The sequence below is a fragment of the Diachasma alloeum genome, unplaced genomic scaffold (assembly GCF_001412515.2).
Source record: "Diachasma alloeum isolate Michigan unplaced genomic scaffold, Dall2.0 Dall_scaffold_00177, whole genome shotgun sequence".
Lineage (NCBI taxonomy): Eukaryota > Metazoa > Arthropoda > Insecta > Hymenoptera > Braconidae > Diachasma > Diachasma alloeum.
Window position 1 is genome coordinate 942,713 of NW_021680343.1, and position 18,066 is coordinate 960,778.

General features: G+C 38.0%; 2 protein-coding genes across 6 annotated transcripts in view; one reads left to right on the forward strand and one right to left on the reverse strand.

The window, feature by feature from the left end:
- The first annotated feature begins 59 nt into the window (after positions 1–59).
- Positions 60–8,565, forward strand: LOC107037820 (zinc finger CCCH domain-containing protein 11A). Of its 3 annotated transcripts, none has more exons than XM_015256594.1 (6): positions 60–138; positions 436–535; positions 876–995; positions 2,110–2,278; positions 3,046–3,162; positions 6,820–8,565. In XM_015256594.1, exons 2-6 carry the CDS (start codon positions 476–478, stop codon positions 7,719–7,721), a joined length of 1,368 nt encoding a protein of 455 aa, XP_015112080.1. In that variant the 5' UTR covers positions 60–138; positions 436–475; the 3' UTR covers positions 7,722–8,565. The 3 variants fall into 3 exon arrangements, with proteins under 3 accessions (XP_015112080.1, XP_015112088.1, XP_015112071.1); XM_015256602.1 differs by lacking the exon at positions 60–138 and adding an exon at positions 146–227; XM_015256585.1 differs by lacking the exon at positions 60–138 and adding an exon at positions 234–320.
- A 22-nt stretch (positions 8,566–8,587) lies between these two features.
- LOC107037803 (paired box protein Pax-6) overlaps positions 8,588–18,066 on the reverse strand; it is a 70,571-nt gene continuing 61,092 nt past the window's right edge. The window contains exons 6-9 of one of the 3 annotated variants that reach the window (XM_015256569.2): positions 12,666–12,925; positions 12,212–12,471; positions 10,876–11,177; positions 8,588–9,533 (exon numbers count right to left, since the gene is read on the reverse strand). In XM_015256569.2, coding sequence (XP_015112055.1) covers positions 9,439–9,533; positions 10,876–11,177; positions 12,212–12,471; positions 12,666–12,925 — 917 coding nt within the window. In that variant the 3' untranslated portion in view covers positions 8,588–9,438. Of the gene's footprint in view, positions 9,534–10,766; positions 11,178–12,211; positions 12,499–12,665; positions 12,926–18,066 lie in introns of all 3 variants that reach the window. The other 2 variants (XM_015256560.2, XR_001460869.1) reach the window with 2 other exon arrangements.

Below are 18,066 nucleotides of genomic sequence, written 5' to 3' on the forward strand. Positions count from 1 at the left end.
GCAGCACGCGTCCTTCCGCTGTTGCGCGCGCATCGGCGTGTCCTCCGTCGTTTGTGTGTGTTTGTTTCACCCGAGTCGTGTCGAAAGGAGAGAAAAAAAAGAAGAAGTCACCGTTGACCGATAGCCCCCCTGACAAACGTGAGTTCTGGACACAATTCAAAATCCAAATAAACATCAGAAAAAACGACCTTGCACGTCGAGGTAACAACGAGAACCATTGCCCCGAGGTATTCCTTTCTAGTTGATCAGACTATTCGCTCGAAATTTTGAGAATTGAGGGCTCTGCCTCGTAGCATTCCAAACATGTTTCGCACGCAATGGTAACGTTTTGTAATTGTGGAAAAAAATAACTGCCTCACGTGCAAGGGAATTTCCTCGTTCTTCTTTGATCGTTTTATTGAACGTTAATGGGATTTTTCTGGTGTTCTTTTCCAGCAAAGAGCACGACCACTCGGCATTTTACAAATTCTTAAATATGGAGCAGAACCACAAGAATAACGACTGCTACTTTTTCTACTACTCGACGTGCACGAAGGTGAGTCAACCCTAGATAATTATTCTCGACTCTTTATCCACGTGTTTTTGGTGATTAAAACGATGGGTGAGTACTCGTGAAGGGACTGAACTCCTCGCTGGTAATTCCATATTGTATGGAGAGGTTAGGTGCGGCCATGTTGAAGAGAATTTCATTCTCTGGAATTTTCATGAGTCCTGAGAATAATTCTTATCTGGAGTTTGTGTAGATCGGGTGTTGTAGTTATTTATGACGACAGTATTCTGATTTTGTCGAAGGCACTGTCGGCTAGCATGAAGAATGCTAGTTTATCTTGGATTTTTTGGGGAACAGGGGTTCATGGATTTTTGGTCTGTTGCAGGGGGACAGTTGTGCTTTTAGACATGAGCCCTCGGCACTGGGCTGCGAGGTGATGTGCTCCTACTGGCAGCAGGGCAACTGCCTGAATGAGAAGTGCAACTTTAGACACATGGAGCTCAAGGTATTACTTTTCTCTTTTTTTAACTCGTTTTTTTCTTCAGTTTTGGGTCATCTCTTGGCAAAATTACCCAGAACTCATAATAGCTCCTTCATTTTTTCTTCTACTTGATGTTTTGGGTTGAGATCTCGTCTTCAGGAATTGTAATTCCCACCTTCAATTAACAAGATAGGGGAGGGTGGGGTAAAATGGACACTTTAGACTTTTTAAAAATCATTTATAACGCAGCAACAAATTTATCAATTGAGCTCAGTTTCGGCTCGTCACAAAGGGAAAGAATTGTTCTTTGTATTGAAAAAAAATTATTAAATTTCATCAACATTTCAACCCCTCATTAACATTTTTAAAAAAGTCAAAAGTGTCCGTTTTACCCCAATCTCCTCTACATATGAGGTATTCCACGCCAAATGAGTCAACCGTTGACCCTCACCCTCTTGGAAATTGATGGCGATTTTTTCTACGATTGGGGGGGCTGAAAAACTGTCTCAAATTTTTTTCAGATTGAAGATATGATTTTTTTTCTCGTTTTTTCGTTTTTTTTTTCAATAACTTGAGTTCTATCCATCCGATTTTGATTTATTAAGCCTCAAAATTTTTCATTTCTTACTGTCTATAATAATATTTTTAGTAAATTTTTTTTTTCGATTTTTAGATGCTCACAATAACGAATTTTCGAAACAAAAAATTGAAAAAGTTGAATTTGGAAAATTATGTCACTTTTGATTCGTTTCATTTTTTTTCAGTAGTTCTTATGATCAAAACAAGTATTTTGAGCCGTCATACAAGTTGGGAATCGTTCTGGATCTATTTTATTTTCAATTTTTTCCTTTCGAAATTCCGGAAATTTGGCCCCTCAATCGTAGAAAAAATCGCCATCAATTTCCAAGAGGGTGAGGGTCAACGGTTGACTCATTTGGCGTGGAATACCTCATATGCAATTTATGTCAATTATATCTCCATTCCACATTGTACACCTTAAACTCGCAAATGTTTAGTTTGTGGTGCTCAATTCGACATGAATAATTCAATAATGTGCAAGAGACGAGATTTCAATGCAAAACATCAAGTGTTACGCCAGTTTTGAGGTACTAATGCCAGGATTTTGATTTCAATCCAGAAAAATCGCAAGTCGATTGCGTGTTACTGGGAGTCACAGCGTGGTGGGTGTAAGAAGCCACATTGTCCATTCATGCACACCCAGCCACGTCCAGGGGGTGAGACAACCCCCACAAAAGCCACTGAACTGCCAACAAAACCAGTGAATCAAGAGTGGTCGAACCGTCCAGGTAAATTTTGTTTTTCAAACGTTAAATACGATTTTTTTGCTGAATCTCTTGAAACTGATAAAGAAATTGGCCCAGATGTATTTCTCTGCAGCTTTCACCTCATTCTATTCACCTCCGAATTGAAGATATTTTTAAAAAATTGAATAATAATTCAAGTTAAGGCCCGCGTGTCTCATCTTCCGAACGTGACCTTTTTTTTTTATTTTGATAATCTGAAATGTTCTTCAATTGCCATTCAGTTTTACATAGCCCTGGAAACTTCAAAAATTATGATTGTCCAATCACGAAAATGTTGAAGAAAACTGAACATTTCAATATTGGGAAATAAATCCAAGGGAAAATAGGGAGGAAATTGCAAATTAATAATTTACAGTATCGAATGACTGTCCAGACGTCATTTGTCTCAGTGGCCAATGCCTTTCGATCGTTAGTTCCCATGATAAATAATCCATTTACAATTTCCTCTCTGTCGAACTTATTTCCTAATCTTTATTAAAAACACTCTTTGAAAATGTTCAGTTTTTTCTACCTTTTTTGATTGTGCAATCATAATTTTTAGGGATACCTACGTGACGTAAAACCCAGTGGAAATTGTGGTATATGTTAAATTATGAAGATGGAAAAACAATCGAGATAATCTTCGAAAGATAATCCCCCCGACAAATAAAAAAAAAGACAGACAGCAAAATGACAGTGACAAAAACCAAACGACGAGATGTCGTTCATTGAATAGCAATAATAACCCCTGAATTTAAACTAAAAAACAGATGACGGTAAATTCGATGGAAGTGGAACAGAATCAGACCAAGGACGTGGTAGCAGCGAGGCAGGAAGTTTCATCGGCAGTCCAGCTGTCGATCCTCTTATCGTCAACTTTGACGAAGGTATGAGGCTTTACTAGCCCCCCCGTCGTCCATCTTTCAACGTACACTACCTCACGCCAGGCACTCTATCCCTACCGTCTAGCCTACAAACAAATTTGAATCTCCGTAGTACAACCCTCGGTATACGTAATCGTATGACAATACCGATTGATATCGATATACCAAGTAGAGTTAATCTTGGTACTAGTGTTGCTAGTGGCCTCAATGTAACGCAGACAAGTGTACAGGGTATGCAGCATCAGCATCACCACCATCATCAGCAGCAGAGTGCCATTGCAGCAGCAGCAGCGGTCTGCCATCATGCTGCCAGACATCCTTATGGGCATCAGGGCCCCTTTCATTCCCATACACATGGTCAAACGTTACAATTGCATAATCAACCGTCAACTTCACAGATTCAGCGCAATTATCCAACTGTCCATCCTGACACTGGTGCACAGAGTCAGAGGGCAAGGTGTCCATTTCCATTTGGACTCGGTTTCACCTCCTACAGGAGATACTAAATTCAAATCCCCTCCCGTCCCCCCCCCTCGGCCCATTTTTTGTCGGAATTTAATGAAACGGTTTGTGGTAGGGAAGACCCACGAAATTTAGCCTGGCGATGAGCGTTTGTCCTCGATCGAGGGTAGTCTAGTGCATTTAAATATCTCGTGATTGATGCATCACGTTTGGGAAAACTTTCATAGAATTACGTAGCGAATTCACTGGGAAATTTTGGTTGATTGGATTGATAAATTCTCCCCTTTTTACAGTGGAGAATGTTTTATGGAAAAAATTCAATAGAAATTCCTCAGCTCAAATCTTATGTTTTCGTTTTGTTCGATTTTTTTGGTGAAATGGAAGATTGAAAAAAATTTGGGAAATTGATGTCGAGGAATTCCTGTAGAAAATGTCCCAATGGAAATTCTTCAAATAGAATCGATCAGAAACTGACAGAATTTTCCATCGAATTCACTGGATTTATCTGTGAATATTTTTCGTTCGTGCTATCGAAAATCTATTGTTAACATCATATGCAAATGATCGAATTCTTTGCTGAATATCGGAATTTATCCAGAATAAACTCCAGCGATATTTATATTAGTCAAATTTTTTCACTAACTAGAGTTTTAGTGAACTTTCACGGTATCTATGGGGTCTCATCACATCTGTACTCCATTCTTTATTCTTCCTTTTGATGATTCGTAGAGGTAGATGTCAGAAATCATTTCTTGATTCTCTTTTTCTCTCATCCTTTATTCATGACTAAATGATTCATGAGACTAGGTAATTAGGGGAGTAGACGAATTGTGAAAGCACTCTGGGATTTATTCACCAAGAGTGATTAAAATTATTATCGAGAGTTCATTGAATGTGAAATTCTTGCATTTATTTCCACGATTGAACAGAGGAGTTTATGGTTTAACTAATTTTCATATTGTTGTTATTAATTATTCAATATTGTTAGCCCGATGGATTTATCAGAGTGCGTAAACAATCATCAGCTGTTGTTGCTGATATGCCTTCATATGTTTTGGCTTTTTACATGATACTTCCAATACATGAGAGAAAATACTTGAAAAATATAGCGAAAGTAAATAGTCGGGCAATGGGAGTTTAAAAAATAAATGGTCATTTTTATTTTCCACTTATTTTGACCTCAAATCGTTGGTCTCAGAGACATCAACGTCGGGATTAATATTATCGTCGATTTCTGGTAGAATAGATTAATTTAATTCATGAAAATGTCTAGGTGAGAGTGGACTTTGATTAGGTTAGACAGACCAACGGAGTAAATCAACACCCTGTTCTTCTATTTTTCATTAATCTCGTAATTAACGAATTATATACGAGCATGTACATCTATATAAAATTCCCGCGTGAGCTTTCAGTGTATAACCGCCTCTTTACACCGGTGATCCTCGGCTTGCATTATTATTGTTTTGTTTATTATTTTGTTTCATTATTTTTTTGAATCTTCGATGAAGAGAACTTCTTTATTTCGCAATTGCAATAATTGGAGGATGGAATTGCCGCGAGAAATCATGTTCCCCAGGCCTCGTTGATTTCGTTGGTGGGAAGATTATAAAATTATTTTATTTTCTGTTTAGTTTTTTCTTAAGTACAAATTATGAAAACAAATCGACACATAGCTTCCACGAGCAACAGAAAGATTTATTATTAAAAAAAAAAACACAGAATGAAGTGATTAAGTGTGTGAAACCCTCGTAGTGGCATCTGCATCGGCTCTGGCACTTTCTCTGGAGATTCATCGAAATTTTGCGTGAACAATTGATTTTTCTTTGGTTTGACTGAGGCATTTGCCATTGCGACGGTTGTGTTTCATGATATACAGAGAAGAAACTTGTCACTCGTGCATATATTTATCGGAAAATATGGAAAAAAAGGGATGATGCGAAAATAAATTGAAGTGATCATGTAAGTATGAGAAAGAAAGATCAGATCTGTGTATATGTGTAGACGTATTATGCATATATGCACGTATGTGCCTATGTATGCGTACATTTAGTTTACGTGTGAGCAAACACAAAGATTGAGAGAAGATTTAACACAGACTTATAAGACACGAAAAAAAAAATACAGAAGTTATATTTGAAGAGGTAACGCAGCTGCGTAATGCGTAATTATTATTACATATGGAGAAATCGATGTAAACGAATGACTAAAGCTATTACTTTACGTTCAGATGATGTTTAAATTTCAATAAACTTCATACCACGAGTAATGATAGAGCAACAATTGATTTAACGGTGGGGCAAACATTAGTTATTTAGTTCGGGATCAATTCCCTGTAATCTCGAATTTTTTTCTTCGTTTTTTTTCCTTTTTCTCGATTAAACTGAATTCTCTAAACTTCTGTTGCTTCTTTCTTTTCCAGTTTCTTCCCCATAACAGACGAACTATCTCACACTGCTTGGGGACACGGTACGCCTGACTCATCATCATTATTCGGGGGCTGGAGGGAAGACATTATTATCAAACAAACGTTATTCACAACGACACACATTGCAACATTTTTATTTCTCGTGAAATCATGGAACAATACTATTTTTTTTTTTTCGTTATCAAAGTTTTCTTCTGTTGATTCTGAGTTAATAAATTTACTCTCGTTGAGAAATAAAAATCGCTCTCGTCTCTTTACTCCATTCATACGTTTATAAATTGAAACGACATTTCTGCATTTTTATTTCTCACAAGATATTATCTTTCGTTATCAAACTTTCTTCTGTTAATTCTGAGTTAATAAATCTCTATCGTTGAGAAATAGAACTTATGTTTGTCTCTTTACTTCACTCACACGTTAAAAATAAAAGCGTCAGGCGTGCCGGCCCCCCGCCACCCCATTCCCCGATTCCTCGTAATAATAATTTTAAAAACCCCAAGATTTATCCAAAATCCCAGGCGTATGTTTCAGAGTCTACGAGTCCTCGTGCACTTAATCAAGACAAAATTTTCCCAAATGCTCTCCCAAATAGATAAGAATATCCCGAAGATTGAGAAGAGGCCAGACAGCAAGAGACTAAAGCCAAGAGATGAGAGAAATAGAGAATTAGAGACCTTTCGTTCGAAATTAATGATTGAAGATTGAAACATAAATACCTGGGACGTTAAAACGAACTAATCGCCAACACCATGTTTCTTCGTGTGTTCTTGCAGAATCGGACAGTGAGGGTGTTGCACCGTCGCCGAAAAAGGCGCACCAGCCAACGAGGGTGCCGTACTGCAAGACTTACGAGGAGATCAGACTGGAGGAGATACAGGCGGAGAGTGCGGCGTACTATTCATACACATCCAATGATTATCCCAATAGCTCTGGGGGTGGTAAAGAGAAGAGGGTGACGAGTATAAGAGCAGCGAGGAAGACAGTGTGCCTGTACTCTCTGGGTAAAAACCAGACGAAATCGAGTGACGACAGCTTGAGCTTCAAAGTGCTGACACTGGAGGAGATCAAGAGACGAAAGAATCTGGGGAATCCCAAGGCCGAGACGCCCGAGACAGTTGCCCTAGAGGCAAAGCCAACGGTGAGGAGAAAAGAGCCGGAGGTTTCACTCGCAAACGCCATTGAGACCCTGACAGAGCTGAAAAAACTCGAGAATGAGACACCAGAGTCACGAAAACGTGCGCTGGATGGGGAAATCGGGGCAGGTGGAATTAGCAGTGAAGCCAAAAGGCGTAAAATCAACCGAAATACGACAGTTCCACCTGTGAGACTGAGGAGATCACCCAAGAGATTCAACCGAACTGAAACACAGACGTCTCGGGTAATTGGTGATAATGAGGGAAGAGACAGTGAACCACAGGAGTGTGATAATTCGAGAACTGAGATTGAAGTGCGTCTCTGTGACAGCAGCACTGATGATTCATCTAATGTTAATCAAGTTTCGACTTCAGTGGGTGGGACGACTGGGGCGGGTGTTGAGTCGGTCTTGGCTGATCCCTCGGATGAGTTGAAGCTTGATCAGCTGATTGATGGACACACGCACGAGGAGGACGTGGACAGCGCGTCTGATGATATTCTCAAGGATATCGATGCTCTACTGACCGAGAAAACAGTCTGAGGAATCGGGAGATGACTCATTTTATGAATAAGATTGAGAACTTTCGAATGCTCATTTCAATGCGAATATTCACGTGGATGACGATGCAGACACTCGATATTCCGGGCTTGTGACTCTCGTGATATAAGAGTTTCGCAAGAGCCTTTGGCCTTGGTTAATCGTCGGTCATCAGTGGAGAATACTATGATTTCTGGCGTCTCTTTTGATCGGAAATCCTCACGTCTTTCTTAAGTATTTAGATTATTAGATGATTGGATAGAGGAAAGTAGATTTAGTTATTAATAAATTTAACGCAATTCGATTCCTAGTTTTAGTCTGTCACGTGTGAACAATTGCCTTGAGGAAGAAGGTTCCACCAATTGTCAACTGGACATTTCAACAGATTTTTCAACTGCGCCGTTTAAACTGCGACAAATCCACTGGGATTTTTTTAACTACGACACTTAGACTAGGTTTTAAACAACTGCTGATTGATTCGACTGAATTACCATTAAGTCGCTTGGTGATGGTTATCCCTTCCCATTTTCCTTTGTATTTATTTTTGGGGATTCGGTTGATAGAGCGACACGAAAGATCTTTACAAGATTCAACACATGGCGAAAACACCTGTTGTATTGTAAAAACGGCAGTAAATATTTTTCAAAAATACATTTGAATCGTTGAAGCTGAAAAATTTTAGTTTTAATGTCGCAGTTGAAATGTCCAGTTGATAAGAGGTGTCACAAAAAAAAAAGATTCAGATGGTGGGACAGGGGTCGAGTCTGATGGAAACATTGAAAACAATTCAGAGTGAATTTACAAGGGAATCATTGTTCAATGAAATATAAGATTGTTACATTTTCAATGATATTTCTTCAGATCTATGATACATGATTCCTACCCAAGAAACTCCAAGGTAAGTTTATTCTCTTAATTACTAGGTTTTAATTTGTCGGCTGTTTGAGTGAAATTTGTTGGACAGTAGTAGGACGGTGAAGAAGGGTTCTCTTTGACTCTGATTAAAGCACACTCTATCTATATTTTATTTAGAATCGTATAATTGTACGCTTAAAACATTAGTCTGGCCTAAAAGACAAATCACAATTCGGTCAATTAATTATAATTTTTTTAAAAATTCTTTTTCATTCTGTTGATTAAATTTCCAGCTGTTCTCTTTAGTTCACAATTAATTAAAACTCACGGGTGATCATATACAATAGAGACATGTAATTATGTATACAATAGCGAATCGACGTTTAATTAAATCTTTGTTGCCATCTTTATCCTGCCAATGCCGTAATTAATTATAATGGAAAATAGTCGGGGGGGGATAAATTTGGGGTGTGCACACACGACATTCATCGACCGATTCATTATTATTCCTCTTCATCTCATCACTTTCTTTTTTTTTTCGTTACACGAATATATAAATATTACTAATAATATCGACTTAACAACTAGATTCCTTCATTTCGAATAATTCTTTGATTTACCTACCTCCAGGTTTTTTTTTCTTTCTACAAATGAAATAAGTTTACTAAATGATTCTTGTGATAACAAACTTAACGACGCTCTTTGACTTGACGCTTAAGAGACCAATTTTCTTTTTGTATATATTTTTTTATGTGTGAGGGTGGCAGTAGAGGTGATATTGAGATCGTACACACGAGGACCGGTCTTTCATGACGCTTTTGGGTGTTGGTTATTACGTTGGGGTCGACGTGGACGATCACCACGGTCACTGCAGCCTCGGGGACCAGTATTGGGCTGACATTTCTGGCGCTGGTTGCCCTGGCACGGCAATTGGTACACTCACGCCTGGTGATATCAAGCCTGGGGGATAATTTTTTTAGTCATTTGGGGTGCAGCGCAGCTGAGAAGCACTAACTTTTTGGATTGAAAATATGGAAATTATTCGAGAGCTACTGTCATTGATCTGCGGCTGCCAATAATTTCTTGCAATTCTCAATGTCATTTTTTTTCAAATACTCAACAAGATTGTTATTTTGCAGGGAATTTTGTTGCCGTCGCATACTGTTGAAAGATTACTCCCGAAATTTCGAGGAGTAAAACTTGAAATGTTCACAAGTATCCGTTCACGCGAAATTTTGAGATATTTTGTTACTGAAAAAGCATTTCGAAAATTCAGGGAACTATCCGAATTTTCAATCGATTGAAAATTCAATTTAATGTAATTTTAGAAAGCCCAATTTTTTTGAGTTTCCGAGCGATTTGATTTAAATTAAAATCAAAATCATAACACTGGAAAGTCAAATGCATCTTTGCTCAATGTCTAGAATTCTAGATTTCGTTGTCAAGTTATTAACAATCAAATTTTCTTCTTACGAATGAAATTCTATGGGGATCATATTAATTGAAAGAACAACATGAAATCTTTCCAATTCAACTGAAATGTTCCTTTTCCAATTAAAAAATCCTGGCAAACGAAATCGAAAAAAAATCTGAAAAAAATTTCAGTTGACTACTATTTTCAGGGCAGTGACACTGCGATTTAGGAGAAAAAAATCATGAAATTTCCGGTTCCACTGAAAATTCAGTAAAATCCCAGAATTTTAAACACCATAAAGACGAGAATTCCTTAATTTCTTTGAATTTTCAATCAAATATGAGTATTCAGTGCCAAATTACATTGAATTTTGAGGGAAAAATGGATCTGAAATTTATAGTCCTCTTTGATTTTCCCCCAAATTCTGAATTTTCAACGACGAAATTCCTTGAAATTTCATTGGTAATTAAATTCGATAAAAATTTCCAAAAAGTGTACGGGAAATTTCGGGCAAAAATTTTGACCAGTGTAGCAGCTGCACTGGACGTTCTATAAAAATTTCGAATCAATGTCATGATTTTTCCCGCAATTGCATAATTTTCTCCACTTAAGGACAATCTTCTCTCCTTTAAAAACAATATTTTCAATTCCTCAACTACTTTTCCCCAAGTTTATTGAAATATATGTGGCGACACGGCAATGATCCTCCACCAATTCTTGACTTCCATTTTTTGGGACAATTGTAATTTTTTTCTGCAATTGACATCCAATCCAATTACCCGATTGTGTCAGGCTGTTCTTATGGTAATCCACGGGCGTGATGATAGCCGAGTCCCACGTGCGGCTAGAGAGCTAGCAGCGAGTGCAGTGAGTGCGGTAGACACTCACCAGTCGAGCTGGCATTCTGGTTGTATTGATTCAAGCCAGTTGTGTGATAGGGTTGCGTTGGACTGCAGGAGGGACGTCCACCGTAGCCGAGGTGCAGAGGCTCGTAGCTCGGGGGTCGGGCAACACCGCAGGAGTAGCCATTGTCGCGCTGATGGAGGCAGGCCGCTGGACTCGGTCCCACTGTCATGCCAACTGTCATTCCCATTGGACCCATTCCTCCGGACGACAGGGAGGACATGCTGGTTGTGTGCTGCTGGCTCTGTTGGCCGGACATGGTGAAGCTGGGCATTGACGTCATGGGACTGGAATATCAATAATTCACGAAATCATTAACTCTCTATCTCTGTATATTATAATAATACAAATCGACTTCTGGGGATAAGAATTTGGTACTCGAAATTGAGACCCCGGAACTGAGAGCCACAAGGGTCATGAGGGTCAGAATAAGGGTCACGAGAGTTGGATTAAGGGCTACAAGGGTCAGATTAAGGGTCAAAATGAGTGTCACAAGGATCAGATTAAGGGTCACGAGGGTCACGAGAGTTGAATTAAGGATCACAAAGTACAGCTTAAGGGTCTAAATAAGATTCACAAGGGTCAGATTAAGGGTCGCAAGATTAAGGGTCAGGTTAAGGGCCCAAATAAGGATAACAAGAATCAGATTAAGGGTTTGAACAAGTGTCACAAGAATCAGATTAAGGGTCACGAGGGTTAGTGTAAGGGTCACGAGAGGTAGATTAAGGGTTGCAAGATTAAGGGTCAATCGGGTCAGATTAAGGGCCCAAATAAGGATAACAAGGACCAGATTAAGGGTCACGAGGATCAGAGTAAGGGTCACGAAAGTTAGATTAAGGGTCCAACTAAGAGTCACAAGGGTCACTAAGCGTCAGATTAAGGGCCCACATAATGATAACAATGGTCAGATTAAGGGTCTAAATAAGGGTCACAAGGCTCAGATTAAGGGTCACAAGAGTCAGATTAAGGATCCAAATAAGGGATATGGGGGTCAAAAAATAAGGGTCAGATTAAGGATCCAAATAGGGGTCACAAGGGTTAGATTAAGGATCACAAGGGTCAAAATAAGGGTCTCAATATCTTCCTATATTGAAAAAATCCAAATCGACTTTTGGTGATGAAAATTTGGTGCTCGAAACTAAGACTCCAAAATTAAAGGCCATAAATAAAGGGTGAAAGAAGGGTCACGAAGGGTATAATGGGTCATCATGAGGGTCACGAGGGTCAGATTAAGGGTCGTGGGGTTGTGTGATGCAAACAAATATATATAAAAAAAAGTAATGGATGAATTAATCAATGAGTTTCTTTATATTCTCTTTACCTGTACGAATCCGGCATGCTTGGTATCCCTGGATACACAGCGGTAGGAGCGAACCCATGATGAATTCTCGGTGGTGATGGTGGTCCCTGTGGAGGGGCTTGACCACCGAGAATAGAGGGCGGTGGGGTCAGATGCCCTAGACTAACAGCCCCAGTGTGCTGCGGTTGCTGTTGGGGTGCCTGCTGCTGCTGCTGTTGACTCGATTGCTGTTGTCCACCGTTGTCCCTCCTCTGTGTCCTCAGTTTCTCCTCGCGTCGCCACTTTGCGCGTCGATTCGAAAACCATACCTGAAGTTAGTGGACGAGAAAAAGAAAAAAGAGATACGAGATCGGGTCAATTGTACAGGAACTACGGAGTGAGATAAACAAAAATCAAAAAGTCAGAATTGTCAGGAGAGGAGAGAAATTAATCGGTCAATTGGTCAATTGTTTGGGGTAGTGTGGAAAATATTTACCTGTATTCGCGCCTCGGGGAGACCTATTTTTCCGGCTAATCTCTCCCGGGCGAAGACGTCTGGGTAGTGCGTTCTCTCGAATTCTTTCTCAAGGGCGTCGATCTGCTCGTTCGTGAAACTCGTGCGGTTCCGCTGGAGTTTGCGTTTTAATCTTAGTCGCGCTTGATCATCGTCACCACCACCGGATACACTACCCGCATTGCTGTTGTCTCCACCACTGTTTGTCTCGTCTGAGTGAGCTCCACCTTCTAACTCAGCCACTGAAAACGAAATATTGAGAGTTATTTGATTGGATTGTTGAGGGTTTCGAAGAAACCCAGAGGAGGCCAAGTGCATTTTTACGATAGGTCATTGTAACGGGGAAAATATTTCCTGAAATATTGCAGATTGTGTCAATATTTAATTGACATCTTTTTGAATAAAGATGCACTGTTGGAATTTTTTGAAAATTCAAGTAATAATTGCTGTTGAATGTTCAATGGTCCGAATTTTAATTCAGTTTGAGAACAGAATTTCGTGGAATTTTTTATTCGTTTGGGAAATTTAACAGGATTGATTTTTTCATTTTAGGTAATCATTGGTATTTCAATGATAGTTTGAATTCTTAAAGACATTGTGAAAATTAAACATGACATTTAATAGAATTTTCATAATTGTCGTTGGCATATGGGAAATTGTCAATTAATTGCTGAAAGGGTTGAAATATTGAAAATCTCATATTTAATTAACATCGTAAATAAAGAAACACTGTTGGGGTTTTTTATTCAAATAATAACTGCATTTGGATATTCAATGTTATGGCCTTTATATGAGAGAAACAATTCAACAATTATTAATGCACAAATTAAACAATTCGGAGGCACACAGACTTTTTTAAATAATTATTTAGCGTATAGCATCCTGCTTTCCATGTAATTTATCCCTTATAACAACGTCTAGGGTTGAATGAGCGGATAGTCCGATAATAAAGAATATGAACATACCATTCCAAAATAATTTCTTTCATTGAACATGAAAATAAAAAATTTCAAATTGGAGTTATCTTTGTAAAAAAATACTGAATCGTGATCAGGATTCCACTACCTTTAATAGGGGAAACAATGAAATAATTATTAATGCACAAATTAAAAAAGTCGGAGTCACACGGACTTTTTTTAAATAATTATTTAGCATATAGCATCCCGCTTTCCATGTAATTTATACCTTATAACAACGTCTAGGGTTGAACGAGCGGATACCCCGATAATAAAGAATATGAACATACCATTCCAAATTACTTTCATTGAACATGAAAATAAAAATTTTCAAATTGGAGTTCTCTTTGTAAAAAAAACTGAAAATATCAACAAAAAAAATTGAGCGAAGGTAAAAGTAAAAGAGGGTCGTTATCAGGATTCCACTACCTTTAATAGGGGAAAGAATGAAATAATTATTAATGCTCAAATTAAAAACGTCGGAGTCACACGGACTTTTTAAAAATAATTATTTAGCGTATAGCATCCCGCTTTCCATGTAATTTATACCTTATAACAACGTCTAGGGTTGAACGAGCGGATAGCCCGACAATAAAGAATATGAACATACCATTCCAAATAAATTTCTTTCATTGAACATGAAAATAAAAATTTTCAAATTGGAGTTCTCTTTGTAAAAAAAACTGAAAATATCAACAAAAAAAATTGAGCGAAGGTAAAAGTAAAAGAGGGTCGTTATCAGGATTCCACTACCTTTAATAGGGGAAAGAATGAAATAATTATTAATGCTCAAATTAAAAACGTCGGAGTCACACGGACTTTTTAAAAATAATTATTTAGCGTATAGCATCCCGCTTTCCATGTAATTTATACCTTATAACAACGTCTAGGGTTGAACGAGCGGATAGCCCGACAATAAAGAATATGAACATACCATTCCAAATAAATTTCTTTCATTGAACATGAAAATAAAAATTTTCAAATTGGAGTTCTCTTTGTAAAAAAAACTGAAAATATCAACAAAAAAAATTGAGCGAAGGTAAAAGTAAAAGAGGGTCGTTATCAGGATTCCATTACCGCAGCAGGACGAATGCCGAGGCGTTGGCAAAGTTGTGTGAGGAAAACGAAGCCGCGGGGAAGGAGGGAGTGGATGCCGTGGCATCTTATCGCAAGCCCTCCTCCCCTTATATAATACATAGTTGGATATATGTACAGTTTCCACCTCTACTATACCGTTTTCGAGCTAAAACCCACTGACGCCCGGACGCGCTCACCCAGAAAGCTACGATAAGGTTTGCCAGGCGACGCCTCTCCCTGCTCCTCTCTCGCCCAGAATTCCTATACGCACCCCTCAGAGTCCTTCGTCCCCTCACCCCTTCCGCCCCTCGCCCTCCGAGAGAAATATATACATCCATATTTTCCGTGGGGCTATCACTATCGTTTTCATTCCTACTCGCAGTCACCATTCATCTATAACCTTTTCTCCTACCCCACAAGACAATATTCGAGCGATAATAAATGAAGGGTTGAGTTTATTATGTAAATGTCGACTTTGATTTGACTTTTGACCATTTTTTTGGGGGTCGCGATGACATTTTCGTAAATTTTCTGGAATTAACAGACTCTGGAATACGACTCGTTTTAGAAAATGTGGCTGTATCTTCCTTGTAGAAAGAAACATTATTATAACAAAAAATAATGATGTATTATGGAATATTTATCGTAATATTTAAAATTTTAATGTTTAATTTCCATTCTTCTTCCGAATCGTTTAGGGTACAATTGAAAAATTAGAAAGTTTCCGTTTTAGGAAGATTTGAAAAAGTCATCATTCATATGTAACCTTTTCTCCTACCCCACAAGACAATATTCGAGCGATAATAAATGAAGGGTTGAATTTGTTATGTAAATGTCGACTTTGATTTGACTTTTGACCATTTTTTGGGGGTCGCGATGACATTTTCGTAAATTTTCTGGAATTAACACACTCTGGAATACGACTCGTTTTAGAAAATGTGGGCGTATCTTCCTTGTAGAAATAAATATTATTTTAACAAAAAATAATGACGTATTATGGAATATTTATCGTAATATTTAAAATTTTAACGTTTAATTTCCATTCTTCTTCCGAATCGTTTAGGGTACAATTGAAAAATTAGAAAGTTTCCGTTTTAGGAAGATTCGAAAAAGGAATTCAGTAGTGAAGTGATAAACGGAGATAAGTCGACTCATCTCCCAGTTGAGTTTTTGAGGAATATTTCCGAATCTAAGGGAGATAGCGAAATTTTCGTAATTACATTTATTGTAGCACTCAATCGGCTCCACAAAAAAGGTTATAACAAAAATTTTGCTATCTTCCTTAGATTCCGAGATATTCATTGAAAACTGGTCTATAGTCAAAGTTGACTTATCTCCTTTTACCCCTTCGCTACTGAATTATTTATAAACTATCAATTTTTCACCCTTAGCGTCCTTTTTTCGGACTCGAAAAAAATTTGTTCAAATTCAGAATTTTACCAGGAATCAATCTCATGCCCAAAAAAATCGGTTTTCGGATTTTTTTATTTTTAATTATCATTTATTTGGTAATTATTCATTTGTAAGAAGAAAATGTTTAAAAATAAATAACTCACAGTTTTTTCAAACTTTTCGCACACACTTTAATTAAAAAATTTGATGATTGAAAATCGCCAAATCTACAGTGCAGTCTCTACAAAATGATAAGAAATTATCAACAAACACCAACAAATAAATAAATTAGGCTTCCAACAAATATTCATTAATAATAAAAAATTCTCATTTTTGAGAACAACGAGGCGCGAATCTTCAATAAATCCCTTATCGTTTGTTCATTCATTAATAACAAATTCTATTATCAGTAGAATTTATTTGAGCGCAAATCCAAAATAATAACAATTAATTCACCACTGTTGTAACCCACAGGGTCCAAATGATCTCCTCTCTTCCTCAATTCAAGAATTAATTATCATATATTTTTTCACCACCGGAAGTGGTATCAGTTGTCGAGGAGTTTAGAATCAGCCAGCAGTGGAGATAAGCCAAAGTCTTATGACTCTGGCGAAGAGCCACACCACCGAGGCAGTAAACTTGCTCGCGGATTACGAGAAGCAGCCAGAAACGCGCAAAGTTTCTCGGATGCTGTTGCTGCTGTGCGTCGTTAATCGGTACAAGGAGGTAAAAGGGGATGAGAGTTATCCAGAGGTTGGGCGATGGGGGAGGGAGGTGGGGGCGGGGTGAAGGGGTGAGGGGGTAACATGCCACGCAAGGATCCTGTACGGGCACCGCAGAGCATCGAGGATGAGGTTAACGCGACGAGGGTGCTTTAAGCAGCAATTAAAACCACCGTGTCTTGCCTCCGCGTACTCTCAGTTCTCTATATAACGATGCCAAACCCAACTGCGTAGGACAACTCGCGAAGCAACTTCTGTACACACTAATGCAAGAAGCTAAACTCCTGCTCTTGATATCTTTCGAGGGAGGAGAGGGATACAGCGCCTAGTACAGCACTTTGCGAAAAGTTCCTCAACGGTGTTGCCGATTCACGGTTCAGAACGTTTATCTCGGGAAAATTGTAATTTCGAGATGTTCCTTTGGATATGTTAGGGCCGTTGCAAATGAATACTGAATTTTTGTGTGAATTTTTTGGGGCAAATTGAGAACATCTTGTGACAGAACTCGTGATATTTACATTGAAATTTCAGGAAAATTCGTCGTGGAGAAAGCACAATTGAAAACATGGTGAGGAGAAATTGGAAAAATGAGGGGAATTGAGGTGAATGTTTTTTTGAGGTTTAAAGTAATTGAAAACTCAATTCTGTTGGGGGCTTTTTGGTTTATTTTTAGTTGAGACTATTACTTGAATTTATTTGATATTACTTGAAGATTTGAGTCTTGTAAGTTTTTTCTTGATTTGAATTCAATGTCACTGGAAATCAGGAAATTGGTAGGTTTATCTCGGAAAAATTGTAATTTCAAGATGTTCCTTTGGATATGTTAGGGCCGGTGCAAATGAATACTGAATTTTTGTGTGAATTTTTTGGGGCAAATTGAGAACATCTTGTGACAGAACTCGTGATATTTACATTGAAATTTCAGGAAAATTCGTCGTGGAGAAAGCACAATTGAAAACATGGTGAGGAGAAATTGGAAAAATGAGGGGAATTGAGGTGAATGTATTTTTGAGTTTTAAACTAATTGAAAACTCAATTCTGTTGGGAGCTTTGTATTTTATTTTTAATTGATACTATTATTTTAAATTCGAATTCAATTTCACTGGAAATCAGGAAATTGGTAGGTTTATCTCAACAAAATTGTAATTTCGAGATATTTCTTTGGATATGTTGGTGCGGTTGCCAATCAAATAAATTTTTATATGAATTTTTTTGGGTTAAATTCCGAAAATTTTG